This window comes from Malaclemys terrapin, chromosome 4 (assembly GCF_027887155.1).
Source record: "Malaclemys terrapin pileata isolate rMalTer1 chromosome 4, rMalTer1.hap1, whole genome shotgun sequence".
NCBI classification, from domain to species: domain Eukaryota; kingdom Metazoa; phylum Chordata; order Testudines; family Emydidae; genus Malaclemys; species Malaclemys terrapin.
The window spans coordinates 32,916,582-32,932,865 of record NC_071508.1 but is presented as its reverse complement, the minus strand read 5'-3'; the positions used below and the strand labels follow the sequence as shown (position 1 = coordinate 32,932,865).

The window sequence follows — 16,284 nt, the reverse complement described above, 5'->3', positions numbered from 1 at the left end:
TTTACATTCCAGGTTTATCTTGTCCATTGTCCCTGGCAGCAGGGTGCTCCTGTTTTTCTTAGCTCGCACAGATATCCTCACTCCAGCACACTGCTTGTTAACCCCCTATTTATAACTTCACCTTCCACTCACCTTCCCAATCACACTCATTAAGAAATCACACCCATTAAGAAATGAGGCAAGTTACTTATCTCAAGCCAGGCCTACAGACAGGCATACTGAGTAGGCTCAGCTGTAGGGCCTTGCTCCTGACAGGATGTTTACTAAACTCTGCCAGTTTACTCACAGATCAGGACAGGTGCTGAACTCTGCTGGTCTACTTACAGATCTGGACAGATCCTAAATTACTGTGCCCTATTGGTGACTAAAATAAAATCAGCTCCCCCACCACCTCAAAGCGTGGGTCACTGCACCCTGATCCTGCTGCTTTTTCAACTTTAGGTACCTTGAACTTAGTTTCACAACACAACTTACAAAGCCCCCTTAACATGTGTATAAACTTCAAACAACATGACATCTCCTCCCCCCGTCCCGCTTTTTGCAAGATTCAAAACAACAAATTGACTAGTTAACAGGAACACTGTTATTCCGCTCACTGTGAAATTGGCCAAGCAAGAGAGCAAAAGGAATACCACTGTCACAAACTACACCAGAAGCAAAAGGGAAAAGCAGAACAGAGAAAGGAAATATCATGACTGAGGCAGATTCAGTGCCTGGGAAAAAGTGGTTGGCAGAGAACAATTCTAACTCCAGTTTACCTAAAGGTGAGTCTAACATGCCCTGGGCTCTAAGCCACAAGTAAAGGGGGACACCCCTGAGCACTCTTCAGGATCCCTGTTCAGGTGCCCCTCTGTAGCCTGATTTGTTGAGTGGTTACTGGATTCTATATTGAATTTTAAGAATTCCCAATTAGTCACTGATGAAAATACTGAGGTTTAAAAAAATCATTGTCACAGAATCAGGCACAATAGAATGAAGTTCAGTGTCTGGCTGTGCACACCAGCATGAACAGTGTTTACACTGCAGGCAAAGCTTTACATTCTGTCATTAGCATAATTAGTAAAAACACAAACATTCCAACCCAAAAGAGAAGGTAGCTATAATGTGAAATTAAGACAATGTCCAGCACCGTCCCTTACATATACTCACTCCTTTCCCATGGAGACCTAGTAGTGGGAAACAGGTGGTGTTCCACAAGGGTTCTACAACCCTGTTTCTGGCACATCAAACAAGTTCAATGGGCAAGATCTCAAAGCTTACATGGTGGCTTGGCCTATTATGGGGCCTGGTGACTGCCATGAATAGTCATATAAACACCTGGCCTCCTTTGTCCATAACTGATTTCCTCACCCTAACAACGTTGGGGTGTCCTCATCCTATAGGTGAGTATATTAATGCTCTCAACTTATTATCATATATGTCAATTCATTGCCAAGGCAAATTTGTGGTTGTACTTTTACAGATGTTCCTATCCTAAAATATCCAAAAGCTGGTATTAGTTCATATTCCTGAAGTTACCTGGTGCAATAAAGCAGAAAAACTGCCAGCCAGGACAGCAGGAGTTAAGGAAAGCCTTTGGACCCAGATAGCCCCGCCTGCTGTACCTGTAGCCAATGCCAGGTCTGGACGGGGGAGAAAAGAATGGAGCCTGGCTCAGTTCAGGGCTGACTACTGGCAAAGAGGCAGGAGCTAGCTGTCTCTTGGCCTGAAGGGATGGAGCACCAGCCTACCAGCCAGGGCAGCCACCTGGAAGTAAGGACTGGTTCCCCAGCAAAGGGGGCAGAGATGAGGTGTGATTCTGGATAGTGCGGGGGGAAGAGACTGCCCCATGCATCAACTTTGGGCTGAGGAACCATAGCAGAGCCAGGAGCACCAGGACAGCAGTGAGCGAGCACCTTGAGGAACCTCTCATGGCAGCCAGGCTCCGTGGGCAGTGGCCAGCACCAAGGGGCCAGCCACCACTCCGACTCCCACAGCACAGAGCCAGGGGCCGAGTGGGCTAGGCAGCTCTCATCAGCTTTCAAGCCACTGGCTCCAAAATGGAAGGCAGAAATCTGTTGGGACATGTGATCCCATGTCCCTCTCCCCCGCCACCCCATCGCCTCAGCAAGGGGGACTGTGATGGAACCTTCAGCACCAGAGGTAACTGATTGAGCAGACCCCAGAGATATTGTGACTCTCCCCACCACACTTGGTGAGTGAGGAAGGGATGATCACCTCCATTTTACTGATGGGAAAGTGAGACACAGAACATTCAAGGGCTAATTTTTCAAGCACCCACTAGTTTTGGGTGCCTAATTTGAGATGCCTGGGCCCTGCTATTCAGAGGTGCTGGGCAGCCCCAGCTTTAGCTGAATTCAATGAAGTCCTGGACCACAGAACCACCCACTCTATTGACATCCTGATCCCCCACCCAGCTCTGCCGATGCCTGTCAAACCTGACCCTGGACCCCTGCCACACACAGCTCTAGTGATGAGCCTCAATCCCTGCCATAACTATAAAGGGAAGGGTAACAGCCCTCCTGTGTACAATACTATAATCCCTCCTGGCCAGAGACACCAAAATCCTTTTACCTGTAAAGGGTTAAGAAGCTCAGGTAACCTGGCTGACACCTGACCCAAAAGACCAATAAGGGGACAAGATACTTTCAAATCTTGGGGGGGGGGGAAGGCTTTTGTTTGTGCTCTTTGTTTTGGTTGTTGTTCGCTCTTGGGACTAAGAGGGACCAGACATCAATCCATGCTCTCCAAATCTTTCTGAACAAGTCTCTCTCATATTTCAAACTTGTAAGTAACAGCCAGGCAAGGCGTGTTAGTTTTATCTTTGTTTTCTCAACTTGTAAATGTTCCTTTTGCTAGAGTGTTTATCTCTGTTTGCTGTAACTTTGAACCTAAGGCTAGAGGGGGTTCCTCTGGGCTCTTTAAATTTGATTACCCTGTAAAGTTATTTTCCATCCTGATTTTACAGAGATGATTTTTACCTTTCTTTCTTTAATTAAAAGCCTTCTTTTTAAGAACCTGATTGATTTTTCCTTGTTTTAAGATCCAAGGGGTTATGGATCAGTGTTCATCAGGGAATTGGTGGAGGAGTCTCTCAAGGTTACCCAGGGAAGGGAGTTATCACATTGGGAGTGGTGGCAGCAAAAGCAGATCTAAGCTGGTAAAGAAGCTTAGAGGTTTTCATGCAGGTCCCTACATCTGTACCCTAAAGTTCAGAGTGGGGAAGGAACCTTGACATGGTGGCAGAGCGGTGGGATCATTTTAAACCAAAAGCCAGTAAGATTTTTTTTTCTCCTTTCTAGCTGCTTAGAAAGCAGAGCTGAAGGTAGATACATATCTTATCTCTCCTTGCCTGAAGGCAGAGGTGTTACGTTTTTTTAACAAGGATCTTTGTTAAGAGAAGGGTTCAAGCAGTGAACAAGCAGCTGGCAAAAGGAATTTACAAGCTGAATTGTTTTTTTTTTCTTTCTACCTCTCGGGGATAGCTAGTTAGAAAGTCTCTGTTAACTAAGCAGCCCTGAGCTGAGTGCATCCCAGTTTCAGTGAACTGCAGAGGGGTGTGGCCCAGCACAAGAAAGCCGGAAAATGACTACCAGTGAGGCTGCAACTAAACTAGAGCTGGCCAGACTAGAAGCAGAAGAAAATGAAAAGAAACATCAGAGACTGCTTGAATTAAAAAAACTCGAGAAGGAAGCTGCTGAGAGAACTATGGAGGAGAGAGAAAAAGAGAGGGAGAAGAGGGAAAGAGAAAGGAAGCATGAACTGGAGTTGGTAAGGGCTAGGCAGGAAATACCAGCCAACCCTAGCAACCCTTCTCCAGGTACTGCTTCCCATCCCAGAAAATTCCCCACCTACAAGGCAGGCAATGATACTGAGGCCTTCTTATAAAATTTTGAAAGGGCCGGCCTTGGGTACAGAATCTCTACAGACCAGTACATGGTAGAGCTGAGGCCGCAGCTCAGTGGACCTTTAGCAGAGGTGGCGGCTGAAATGCCTAAGGAACACATGACCAGTTAGGAAATTTTTAAAAACAAGGCCAGAATCAGAATGGGGCTAACACCCGAGCATGCCCGTCGGCGGTTCAGAGCCCTAAGGTGGAAACCAGACGTGTCATTTACCCGACATGCCTACCACATTGAAAAAAATTGTGATACCTGGGTATCAGGAGCAAGTGTTAAATCTCTGGAAGATCTGTCTTTCCTAGTGAAAATGGAGCAATTCTTAGAGGGTGTTCCTGAGGAAATAGAAAGGTACATCCTAGATGGGAAGCCCAAAACTGTAACCGAGGCAGGGGAGTTTGGAGCCAAATGGGTGGAGATGGCAGAAAAGAAAAAAACTAGTAGCAGTTGGGGCGAATATCAGAAGGGGCAACCCGAAACAAAACCCTATCACCAGGGGCAACCCAAGGCCCCACAGACATCCCAAGGAAAACCCCAGACGCCTTCTCACCCCACCACCCCAGTCTCCACCAACCAACCTCGACCCGGTGATACCTTAGCAGGGCGATGTTTTAAATGTAATGAATTGGGACATATAAAGGCCCACTGCCCCAAGAACCCCAACCAATTACAGTTCATTACACCACAATCACACCAAAGATCCCCAGGCCCAGATGCCTCTCAAATACCCTCGGAGCAAAGAGAAACCTTGAGAGTGGGCGGAAAGAAGGTTATCGCGTGGAGGGACACTGGGGCACAAGTGTCGACTATCCACCAATTCCTAGTAGACCCCAAACTCATCAACCCAGAGGCTCCGGTGACAATTCAACCCTTCATGTCACACTCTTTAACCTTGCCTACAGCCAAGTTGCCTGTCCTGTACAAGGGCTGGTCAGGAATGTGGACTTTTGCAGTTTATGACAATTATCCCATCCCCATGCTATTGGGGGAAGACTTGGCCAACCATGTGAAGCTAGCCAAGAGGGTGGGAATGGTCACCCCCAGCCAGGCTAAGCAAGCTTTCACACCCATCCTTGTTCCAGAGCCGTCCACCAGGGCCCCATCTGTGTTACCAGAGACCCAGACAGAGGTGGTGGAACCGGATCCCCTGCCAACGACTGCAACAGCCATAGTGGATCCAATCCCAGAGACCCAGCTAAAGCCAGTCCCAGAACTGGAATGCAACCAGCACCAGAACCATTGCCAGCACTGAGTCCAGCGCTTGCAAACCCATCTACAACTCCAACGCCAGAGGGCACCAGCGAGCCTGAACTGGCAGAAGCAGCAGATAACCCTACCCAAGAGGTTCAGCCAGAGCCTGAAATACCACATAGTGCACCAGCGGAGAGCGGTTCACAGTCAACGGAAACAACCCCATCACCTGCCTCGCTTCCAGAGGGACCTAAGTACCGGGTAAAGCTCTTGAGCTTAGCCCGTGATCATCCCAGTGGCCATTCTGGGGTGAACAGAACCAAAGACCGGTTGGGGAAGTCTTTCCACTGGGAGGGAATGGGCAAGGATGTTGCTAATTATGTCCGGTCTTGTGAGGTGTGCCAACGAGTGGGAAAACCCCAAGACCAGGTCAAAGCCCCTCTCCAGCCACTCCCCATAATTGAGGTCCCATTTCAGCGAGTAGCTGTGGATATTCTGGGTCCTTTCCCAAAGAAGACACCCAGAGGAAAGCAGTACATACTGACTTTCATGGATTTTGCTACCCGATGGATGGAAGCAGTACCCTTAAGCAACACCAGGGCTAAAAGTGTGTGCCAGTCATTAGCAGACATTTTTGTCAGGGTAGGTTGGCCCTCCGACATCCTTACAGATTCAGGAACTAATTTCCTGGCAGGGACCACAAAAAGCCTGTGGGAAGCTCATGGGGTGAATCACTTGGTTGTCACTCCTTACCACTATCAAACCAATGGCCTGGTGGAGAGGTTTAATGGAACTTTGGGGGCCATGATACGTAAATTCATAAAGGAACACTCCAATGATGGGGACCTAGTGTTACAGCAGTTGCTTTTTGCATACAGGGCTGTACCACATCCCAGTTTAGGGTTTTCACCACTTGAACTTGTGTATGGCCGCGAGGTTAAGGGGCCATTACAGTTGGTAAAGCAGCAATGGGAGAGGTTTATGCCTTCTCCAGGAATTAACATTCTAGACTTTGTAAGCAACCTACAAAGCACCCTCCGACACTCTTTAGCCCTTGCTAAAGAAAACCTAAAGAATGCTCAGGAAGAGCAAAAGGCCTGGTATGATAAACATTCCCGAGAACAGTCCTTCAAAGTAGGAGACCAAGTCATGGTCTTAAAGGCACTCCAGGCCCATAAAATGGAAGCATCGTGGGAAGGACCATTCACGGTCCAGGAGCGCCTAGGAGCTGTTAACTATCTCATAGCATCCCCCACCTCCAACATAAAGCCTAAGGTATATCATGTTAATTCTCTTAAGCCCTTTTATTCCAGAGAATTAAAGGTTTCCCAGTTTACAGCCCAGGGAACAGATGACGCTGAGTGGCCTGAAGGTGTCTACTACTTAGGAAAAAGTGACGGTGGCGTGGAAGAGGTGAACCTCTCTACGACTCTTGGACGTCTGCAGCGGCAGCAGATCAAGGAGCTGTGCACTAGCTTTGCGCCAATGTTCTCAGCCACCCCAGGATGGACCAAACGGGCATACCACTCCATTGACACAAGTAATGCTCACCCAATTAGAACCCCACCCTACCGGGAGACACCTCTTGCCCAAACTGCTATAAAACAGGAGATCCAGGACATGCTACAGATGGGTATTATCCGCCCCTCTAAGAGTGCATGGGCATCTCCAGTGGTTCTAATTCCCAAACTAGATGGGGAAATACGCTTTTGCATGGACTACCATAAGCTAAATGCTGTAACTCGTCCCGACAACTATCCAATGCCACGCACAGATGAGCTATTGGAGAAATTGGGACATGCCCAATTCATCTCTACTTTAGACTTAACCAAGGGGTACTGGCAAGTACCACTAGATGAACCCGCTAAGGAAAGGTCAGCCTTCGTCACCCAGGCAGGGGTGTATGAATTTAATGTGCTCCCTTTTGGGCTGCGAAATGCATCCGCCACCTTCCATAGACTTGTAGATGGTCTCCTAGCAGCATTGGGAGAATCTGCAGTTGCCTACCTCAATGATGTGGGCATTTTTTTCTGATTCATGGGCAGAACACCTGGAGCACCTGGAAAAAGTCTTCGCGTGCATCAGGCAGGCAGGACTAACTGTTAAGGCTAAAAAGTGTCAAATAGGCCTAAACAAAGTGACTTACCTTGGACACCAGGTGGGTCAAGGAACTATCAACCCCCTACAGGCCAAAGTGGATGCTATCCAAAAGTGGCCTGTCCCAAAGTCAAAGAAACAGGTTCATTCCTTCTTAGGCTTGGCTGGATATTATAGGCTATTTGTACCACACTACAGCCAAATTGCCGCCCCACTGACAGACCTAACCAAAAAGAAACAGCCAAATGCAGTTCAGTGGACTGATGAGTGTCAGAAGGCCTTTAACCAGCTTAAGGCGACACTCATGTCTGACTCTTTGCTAAGGGCCCCAGACTTTGACAAACTGTTCCTAGTAACCACAGATGCATCCAAGCGTAGTGTGGGAGCAGTTTTAATGCAGGAAGGACCGGATCAAGAATTCCATCCTGTAGTGTTTCTCAGCAAGAAACTGTCTGAGAGGGAAAGCCACTGGTCAATCAGCGAAAGGGAATGCTACGCCATTGTGTACACGTTGGAAAAGCTACACCCATACGTTTGGGGATGATGTTTACAACTACAAACCGACCATGCTGCGCTACAGTGGCTTCATACCGCCAAGGGGAATAATAAAAAGCTTCTTCAGTGGAGTTTAGCTCTCCAAGATTTCGATTTTGAAATACAACACATTTCAGGAGCTTCTAACAGAGTGGCTAATGCACTCTCCCGTGAAAGTTTCCCAGAATCAACTGGTTAAAAATTGTTCTTGGAATGTGGGACATATTGTTAGTTTTTATATAATCAGTAGTATGTCTAAAGATGCATGTGTCTTATTAACTCTGTTTTCTCCTAGAGTTCCAGGATGAAATCACAGCCAGTGTGGAACCGGCTGTCCAACACTATCTGTGATTTGGGGGGCATGTCATAACTATAAAGGGAAGGGTAACAGCCCTCCTGTGTACAATACTATAATCCCTCCTGGCCAGAGACACCAAAATCCTTTTACCTGTAAAGGGTTAAGAAGCTCAGGTAACCTGGCTGACACCTGACCCAAAGGACCAATAAGAGGACAAGATACTTTCAAATCTTTGGGGGAGGGGGAAAGGCTTTTGTTTGTGCTCTTTGTTTTGGTTGTTGTTCGCTCTTGGGACTAAGAGGGACCAGACATCAATCCATGCTCTCCAAATCTTTCTGAACAAGTCTCTCTCATATTTCAAACTTGTAAGTAACAGCCAGGCAAGGCGTGTTAGTTTTATCTTTGTTTTCTCAACTTGTAAATGTTCCTTTTGCTAGAGTGTTTATCTCTGTTTGCTGTAACTTTGAACCTAAGGCTAGAGGGGGTTCCTCTGGGCTCTTTAAATTTGATTACCCTGTAAAGTTATTTTCCATCCTGATTTTACAGAGATGATTTTTACCTTTCTTTCTTTAATTAAAAGCCTTCTTTTTAAGAACCTGGTTGATTTTTCCTTGTTTTAAGATCCAAGGGGACTGATCTGGACTCACCAGGAATTGGTGGGGGGGAAAGGAAGGGGGGGAAATGATTAATTCCTCCTTGTTTTAAGATCCAAGGGGTTTTGGATCAGTGTTCACCGGGGAATTGGTGGAGGAGTCTCTCAAGGCTACCCAGGGAAGGGAGTTATCACATTGGGAGTGGTGGCAGCAAAAGCAGATCTAAGCTGGTAAAGAAGCTTAGAGGTTTTCATGCAGGTCCCCACATCTGTACCCTAAAGTTCAGAGTGGGGAAGGAACCTTGACAATCCCAACCCACAGTCCCCTGTCCCCCCAGCTCTGGCCTTTTCCCACAGCTCGGCCCCTCAATCTGAACCTGCAGCCCTCTGCTATCCTAGCCCTACACTCCCCACAGAGAGCTGTGCCAATGCCAGTCAATCCTAACCCACAGATCCCCCTCTCTCCCACCCATCCACCCACAGCTTTGCTGATGCCCCTCAATCCCAACCTATAGCCAGGACCACCTACACTCAATGACCTGGAAAACCAGGAAGGAATAAAATCAACAAGTTCAAATTCCCTCTCCATTTCACTGGTGCGGACCATGGCGTCAGTGTGTCAGGGTGGAGTTGTTAGCCAGCCTTGCAGTCCAACAGCCATTCAGCAAGACGTGACCCCAGGCCAGTCACACCAATTCAGCAGGGGGAGGGAGTGGGAATTATGACAGATGAAATTTTCCCCAATTTGTGGTGCCAGTTGGCTCCTTGCAGCACCCAGAGGCCATGGGGAGGGAGTAGTGGTCTGACAGCCCCAGCCATCTCTGTCTGTGCTGGTCTCTGGGGCATAGATGTGCCCATACTGCTGGGCATTGCTCAATGTCTCCCATCTGCTATGGGAAAGCAGCAGGGTGAGGCAAGCCAGGGGAGGTGGGCAGAACTGCTAAATACCAGGTCTTATAGTCGAGATCCCAGCACAGCCAAGGATTGACTGGAGATGGAGGGAGCGCCGGCAAGAGTCTATGATGTTTTATCAGGGGTGAGCGTCTCATTGTAGTCCAATACTGACCAAGGGAAGCGGGGTGACTCACTCGAGAGTCCAACAGATCCTTTTGTTGTCGCCTAGGCCAGCATCCTTTGTTCCTGTGAAGCTGGGCTGGGCTTGTCCCATACATATCCTGATGAGGTGTGATCTGCCTCTCTGCTCCTGGAGAGTTTTGCCTAGGCCTCTGCTCTTGGAGAGGTTTTTGCCTGGGCTTGTTTTAAGCCATGAGGACACATTTTCAGCCTCATAACTGTATACACATGAAATTACAACCTATAAGTACTATAACAACAATGCTCAGTGCATCATGCGCCTTCTGAAGACACCTGACATGACAAACTTTGCATTGGATATCACACAATCATGTTATAAGGATGTACATGGGGGTGCAGGGTGTTCCCCTGAGTACAGAATGTCACACCCTCCTCCAAAATAATCTGAATGTTTTGCTTTAGGTTTTTGAAAAGCAAAAAAAAAAAAAATTCCACTTCAGCACAAGCTTGTTTGGAAGTTATCAAAAGTGACAATTTCCCCCACAAAAATTAACAAAACCCCATTTTCCAGGAGAGTTTTGACCAATTCGAATGGAGGAGGCTGTGCAAGGGCTGTGGTGAGTCACATTGTCCTGTGCCACATACCCCTCTCCTCTGTGGTATGACTTCAGGGGTGACCTGGGGAGGAAGAGAACCCAGAGAATGATGGGTCCTTTGCAGGTCATCAATAATCCTTCCTCTTCAGGGTCTTATTGCATGGGAAAACTGAGGCACAGAGCAATGAATGACCAGCCAGGGGGCAAATCTAATTCTAGTTTAGGCACAACCTCCCCCAACCTATCCATACCATGTTAAAAAGTAATGAAATTCCAGAACAGTTGTTTCTCATAGGTCTCCAGCAGGGCTGAAATGGGGGTAATATGAAGCGAACCTTGGAATTATTTTGGGAACACACAGTTCAGACAACCCTGTTTCCTCCACTGCTCACAGGCTTTGCCTTTGGAGAGCTTTAACACTCTCAGTGCCGTCATGAGGGACCTGACGTTAGGCCAGGCTAACATGGAGAGGGTAGAAAGAAGGAATGCTGAGCCAGGCTTTTACCCGCATTTAATTGCTCCCCGTTTCACTCACTAGGAGGTGGGGTTAGACATCCCCAATTCCTGCAGGCATGAGACTGTTTATATCACAATTTCCCCACTCTATGACTTAGGGTATTTACTGCCAAACCAGAGAAGAATGGAGGAGTTTACACTCTCAGTGCCATGGTGACACCAGTAGCCACAAGGGCCAGGGTTCCTCTTAACATTACAGAACAGAAACAGCTTGAGCCAGCACCCAGAAATGTGGGAAACCTATTCACTACCCTTCTTCTTGAGGCAATACTTCCCCACGTGCAAGCCTTGAGTCTGTGTACAAGAGAAAGCTTCTGTGGAGAGGGATTGGGGGAACCACCAAAATGGTAACTCAAAAGTAAAATAAAACACTTGCTCCACAGACTCTTGGTCCTCTGCCTGTTTCCCACCTTGCAATGGGAAGGCCCAGTGGACATCAGCTTAGCACACCAGTCTCTTTGTCCCTTGCTGCACCCACACGCACAGTTTGGTGTCCAAGATCAGGAAAATCCCAGCCTCCAGGAGTGCATTCAATCAGCTGCACATCCTGCCTGAGGGTGGGGGAAAATGGTTGAGTGATGCTGTGTTTGGAGATTCCACCACCTAATCCAGTACTTAGTGATTAGAGTGGGTGGCCACTGCTGCCCCTTCTTTCACCAGAAGACCCTCCCCCAATATCTAAGGTTCAGCCCCTTACATCAACTTAAGGGTTTCAGCTCTAGTGATCACTAAAAAGGTTGAAATAAGTTGAAAGGCCTTTCAGCTCTCTTTAAACACTGGAGAAGATGGCCAAACACCACCTAAGATGCTTTAAGAAGAAACTGCACCACACAGGAAAAGTCTATTCCCACTTCATCTTTCACTTGGATTTGACATCACTACCACACACTTAGCAAGGGAGCTTACAGTTAGAGAGACTTCCTCACTTAGGTTCTGTTAAGCATAGTTCTCTTCTCTACCCTTTAGTTATACAATAAGATTTCATTAGCCCTGCACCCAAGTTTTAACCCAAAACAGCCAAAATTGATCACTTTGGCAAAGCTAGTCTGTCTGCTGATCACCCAGGCAAATGAGGCGTGTGTGCAGATACAGTTGGTTCCTCACATCTTTCCCCATTCCTCAATAGATGGGGAAAGAGAGCTCAGTTTGAGCACAGGTTTACACACACAATCCAATTACTAGTCACAGGAAAGCAAGACCCTCAACTGTCTGAGGAGAGTTTTCTCCTCTACCATATGATACACCAGCACTAACTATAAGGTCGCAGCACTCAGACATCTAGGCCAAAAGTCTTTGTGAATTTGCAGAGAGCAGACCTAGAATCCACCTCAGTAGCTACTAAGCTGGACTTTAGTGAGACACCTTTCTGAGCATAGAATCATAGAATATCAGAGTTGGAAGGGACCTCAAGAGGTCATCTAGTCCAACCCCCTGCTCAAAGCAGGACCAATTCCCAGCTAAATCATCCCAGCCAGGGCTTTGTCAAGCCGGGCCTTAAAAACCTCCAAGGAAGGAGACTCCACCACCTCCCTAGGTAACGCATTCCAGTGTTTCACCACCCTCCTAGTGAAATAGTTTTTCCTGATATCCAACCTGGACCTCCCCCACTGCAACTTGAGACCATTGCTCCTTGTTCTGTCATCTGCCACCACTGAGAACAGCCGAGCTCCATCCTCTTTGGAACCCCCCTTCAGGTAGTTGAAGGCTGCTATCAAATCCCCCCTCATTCTTCTCTTCTGGAGACTAAACAATCCCAGTTCTCTCAGCCTCTCCTCATAAGTCATGTGCTCCAGACCCCTAATCATTTTTGTTGCCCTCCGCTGGACTCTTTCCAATTTTTCCACATCCTTCTTGTAGTGTGGGGACCAAAACTGGACACAGTATTCCAGATGAGGCCTCTCCAATGTCGAATAAAGGGGAACGATCACGTTCCTCGATCTGCTGGCAATGCCCCTACTTATACAGCCCAAAATGCCGTTAGCCTTCTTGGCAACAAGAGCACACTGTTGACTCATATCCAGCTTCTCGTCCACTGTGACCCCTAGGTCCTTTTCAGCAGAACTGCTACCTAGCTATTCGGTCCCTAGTCTGTAGCAGTGCATGGGATTCTTCCGTCCTAAGTGCAGGACTCTGCACTTGTCCTTGTTGAACCTCATCAGGTTTTTTTCTGCCCAATCCTCTAATTTGTCTAGGTCCCTCTGTATCCGATCCCTACCCTCTAGTGTATCTACCACGCCTCCTAGTTTAGTGTCATCTGCAAACTTGCTGAGAGTGCAGTCCACACCATCCTCCAGATCATTAATAAAGATATTAAACAAAACCGGCCCCAGGACCGACCCTTGGGGCACTCCACTTGAAACCGGCTGCCAACTAGACATGGAGCCATTGATCACTACCCGTTGAGCCCGACGATCTAGCCAGCTTTCTATCCACCTTACAGTCCATTCATCCAGCCCATACTTCTTTAACTTGGTGGCAAGAATACTGTGGGAGACAGTATCAAAAGCTTTGCTAAAGTCAAGGAATAACACATCCACTGCTTTCCCCTCATCCACAGAGCCAGTTATCTCATCATAGAAGGCAATTAGGTTAGTCAGGCACGACTTCCCCTTCGTGAATCCATGCTGACTGTTCCTGATCACTTTCCTCTCCTCTAAATGTTTCATAATTGATTCCTTGAGGACCTGCTCCATGATTTTTCCAGGGACTGAGGTGAGGCTGACTGGCCTGTAGTTCCCCGGATCCTCCTCCTTCCCTTTTTTAAAGATGGGCACTACATTAGCCTTTTTCCAGTCATCTGGGACCTCCCCCGATCGCCATGAGTTTTCAAAAATAATGGCTAATGGCTCTGCAATCTCACCCGCCAACTCCTTTAGCACCCTCGGATGCAGCGCATCCGGCCCCACGGACTTGTGCACGTCCAGCATGGCTGGGGTGGGGTAGAGAGATCTTTGAGACTGTCATTGCAGGAAGGGTGAGAGTGTCATACCCTTCATTGCCTTCCACCTTCTCACCAGGGCATGGCTTAGGACCAACTGTGGGACCTCACCCCCCCAGATCTGCCCTATTAAATTACACAGGAGATCAGCACACATTCAGCCCCTCAGAGCAGGACTCTCAGTGATACCTCACCAGATGGACAGAAGTCCTGTGCGTCTCACACTTGGTTAGACACCAACTCAAAATGCTCTCCGTACCAGGACAGCCCCAGTTAACTGCCTTTTGGGTACCTAGACTCTTGTTTGGGTTCAGATCAGGTATGGGGCTGTGGTAGGGGGAGGGGGTGTCCAGCCACCATGAGTGAGAGGGGGACAGCAAGTGAAGAGACAGGACCAAACAAGTCACATCAGTCAGATTGATGTATTCATTAGCACAGAGTCAGTCAGCTCACAAAGCCCTTGAGTTCCAAGATTTGAATGGAGTGAATTTGTTTGTCCTATCTCCTCCACCCCATCGCCACCCTCCAGAGTGGCACCTAGGAAAAGTAGATGGAGGTAGCAGAGCATGAAGACTCAGCATCCTCTCCACACCCCATTTACAGTGTGTGTGGTGGTGTGGGGGGAGAAGAAGAATACCCAAGTCATCATGGTTAGCTAGCTATCTTACCCCAGAAAAGGCAACAGAATATTCCCTCAGCAACAAGCCCTCCCCCATTGTGGTCATTGTAGCAGAGGACATGAAATGTGCCCCCATACACAGCTGTGGCAGTGACCAGCAGTGCTGTGCCTAGAGGAAGGTACATAGTGGGTGTTTTATGGTATAGCCATTGACGAAGAAGAAGAAGAAACTCCCCCAGCTCAGGTCAGCTTATAGCTCCATATGGAAGATAGTGATCTTTTGGAAATCTGACCCTCAGTGGTCAGCTTGTCTTCTGATCCTGAAGGAGAAGGTACTGGTATGACTAGCCAGAGTTAAAGTGGTGACAGAAGAGGCTCACAGCCAGCCAGGTGGTGCTGAAGTCCCCCCCACCCCAGCTGCCCCTACACTGAGGAATGAGACATTTCCCTTGACTGGTTGGTTTATTTGTTTATTAGGAGGCGACTGGAGTTTCATACAGAGCCAGACTCCCCACAGGCTGCAGCCACCACAGCACCAGGTTTCTTAGAGGCTACATTGGAGTCCCCAGTGGCTGTGGGTGCCATGGCGACAGCACCAGACTCCCCCAAGGCAGCATCAACGGCACCCATCCGGTATCCTCTGTGGTAGCGCTTGGTGGAGCAGTAGCAACCCAGGATTCCCAGGAAGACAAAGAGTGAGCACAGCACTGCAATGGCCAGGGTGGTGACGGAGAAGGGGAGCTGCAGCCCTGTGGGAAAGAAATTCAGAGCAACACTCAGGAGAGATGTTGTGAGGGCATGTGGTCAAAGCAGCATGGTTCCAACAGGCCTCCCAGCTGTTCTCCACCAGGGAATGGTGGCTGCTGCCTAAAGCCATCAACCCTTGTGTGTGGGGCAGGGGGAAGAGAACAAAAAACCCATGCACCCCCCCCCCCCACACACACACACAGCGCCCAGGAAGGCTCATTTCCCCCCCCCCCCCTCCTCCTGGACACTACTCTGCTTGTGAGACATGGTGGCTTGGCCCCATTTCTATTTGGAAGAGAATAACTGACTCCAGATCTCCCCAGATTTCCAGGATATGGGCCTGCAGCCAATGGCAGCAACCCCATTAGTCAGTTCTGCCAGTTGGCTAGGTGATGAGACAATAAGGAGTTGACCAGACTGCTCATGGCCTTGCTCGTGGCTACATTGAGCAACAAGTCACCTACTGAAAGATGGGTCATGGGAGTCTGTCTCACTCCAGTCAGCTCCCCCACCCCATGGCAGAGGACAGATCAGAGCACTCACCTGAGGAATCCTTCATGTCCCCTCTCACAATGGAGTTCACAGCCCGATTGGGAGAGAACAGGTCAGGGTGGATGGCTTTAGGGGTGCCAGAGATGGACACAGTGGAAGAGAGCTCAACAGCCCCTGCTGTGGCAGAGGTGGGCTCTGTAGAAGCCAATGTGAGGGGGCTGGAGCCCAGTGTAATGGAGGAATTGGTGGCCAGCTTGATGGGGCCAAGCTGGAGGTCTGCTTCTCCAAGGAGCCCTGCAGGGAGAAAGCAGCCACAGAGTCTGGGAGCAGATGCCGGATGCCTCACCCTCCTCCTCCTGCCATGCCAAATCCCACCAGCAATCAGCACAGGGTCTGGTGGGGTGGAAGCCACATGTGCAGCAAGCCAGATCTATCCAGCCCCATATCAGAAGCAGCTGGGCTCAGCTCTGATGACAGCCAGATGGAAGCTTAGTCTAATGGGTAAGAAAGAAAGCAGCTCTCCACTCCCCCAAATGCTAGAAGGGGCCACATGCCCATAGGGCAGCCCCTGCTCTGGTGCCAAGGCAGAGCTGAGGGGCAGGGCACAGAGACTGGAGGATCCCAGGGAGACATTAGCCCAGGGAGCCTCCCCCAGCCCACCAAGGAATTGCAGAAGCCAGGCAAGCTCCTCCAGCAGGACTGCAGGGGGTTTCAAGGTAGGGGCAAGGTT

The 16,284-nt window shown here is 48.8% G+C and overlaps 1 protein-coding gene across 2 annotated transcripts in view; it reads right to left on the bottom strand.

Annotated features, from left to right (window-relative positions):
* Window positions 1-14,769: 14,769 nt before the first annotated feature.
* The window catches only part of LOC128836602 (zona pellucida sperm-binding protein 3-like), a 29,448-nt gene continuing 27,933 nt past the window's right edge, over window positions 14,770-16,284 (bottom strand). For both annotated transcript variants that reach the window (XM_054027009.1, XM_054027010.1), the window contains exons 8-9: window positions 15,606-15,848; window positions 14,770-15,064 (exon numbers count right to left, since the gene is read on the bottom strand). In XM_054027009.1, coding sequence (XP_053882984.1) covers window positions 14,808-15,064; window positions 15,606-15,848 — 500 coding nt within the window. In that variant the 3' untranslated portion in view covers window positions 14,770-14,807. The remainder of the gene's footprint in view (window positions 15,065-15,605; window positions 15,849-16,284) is intronic.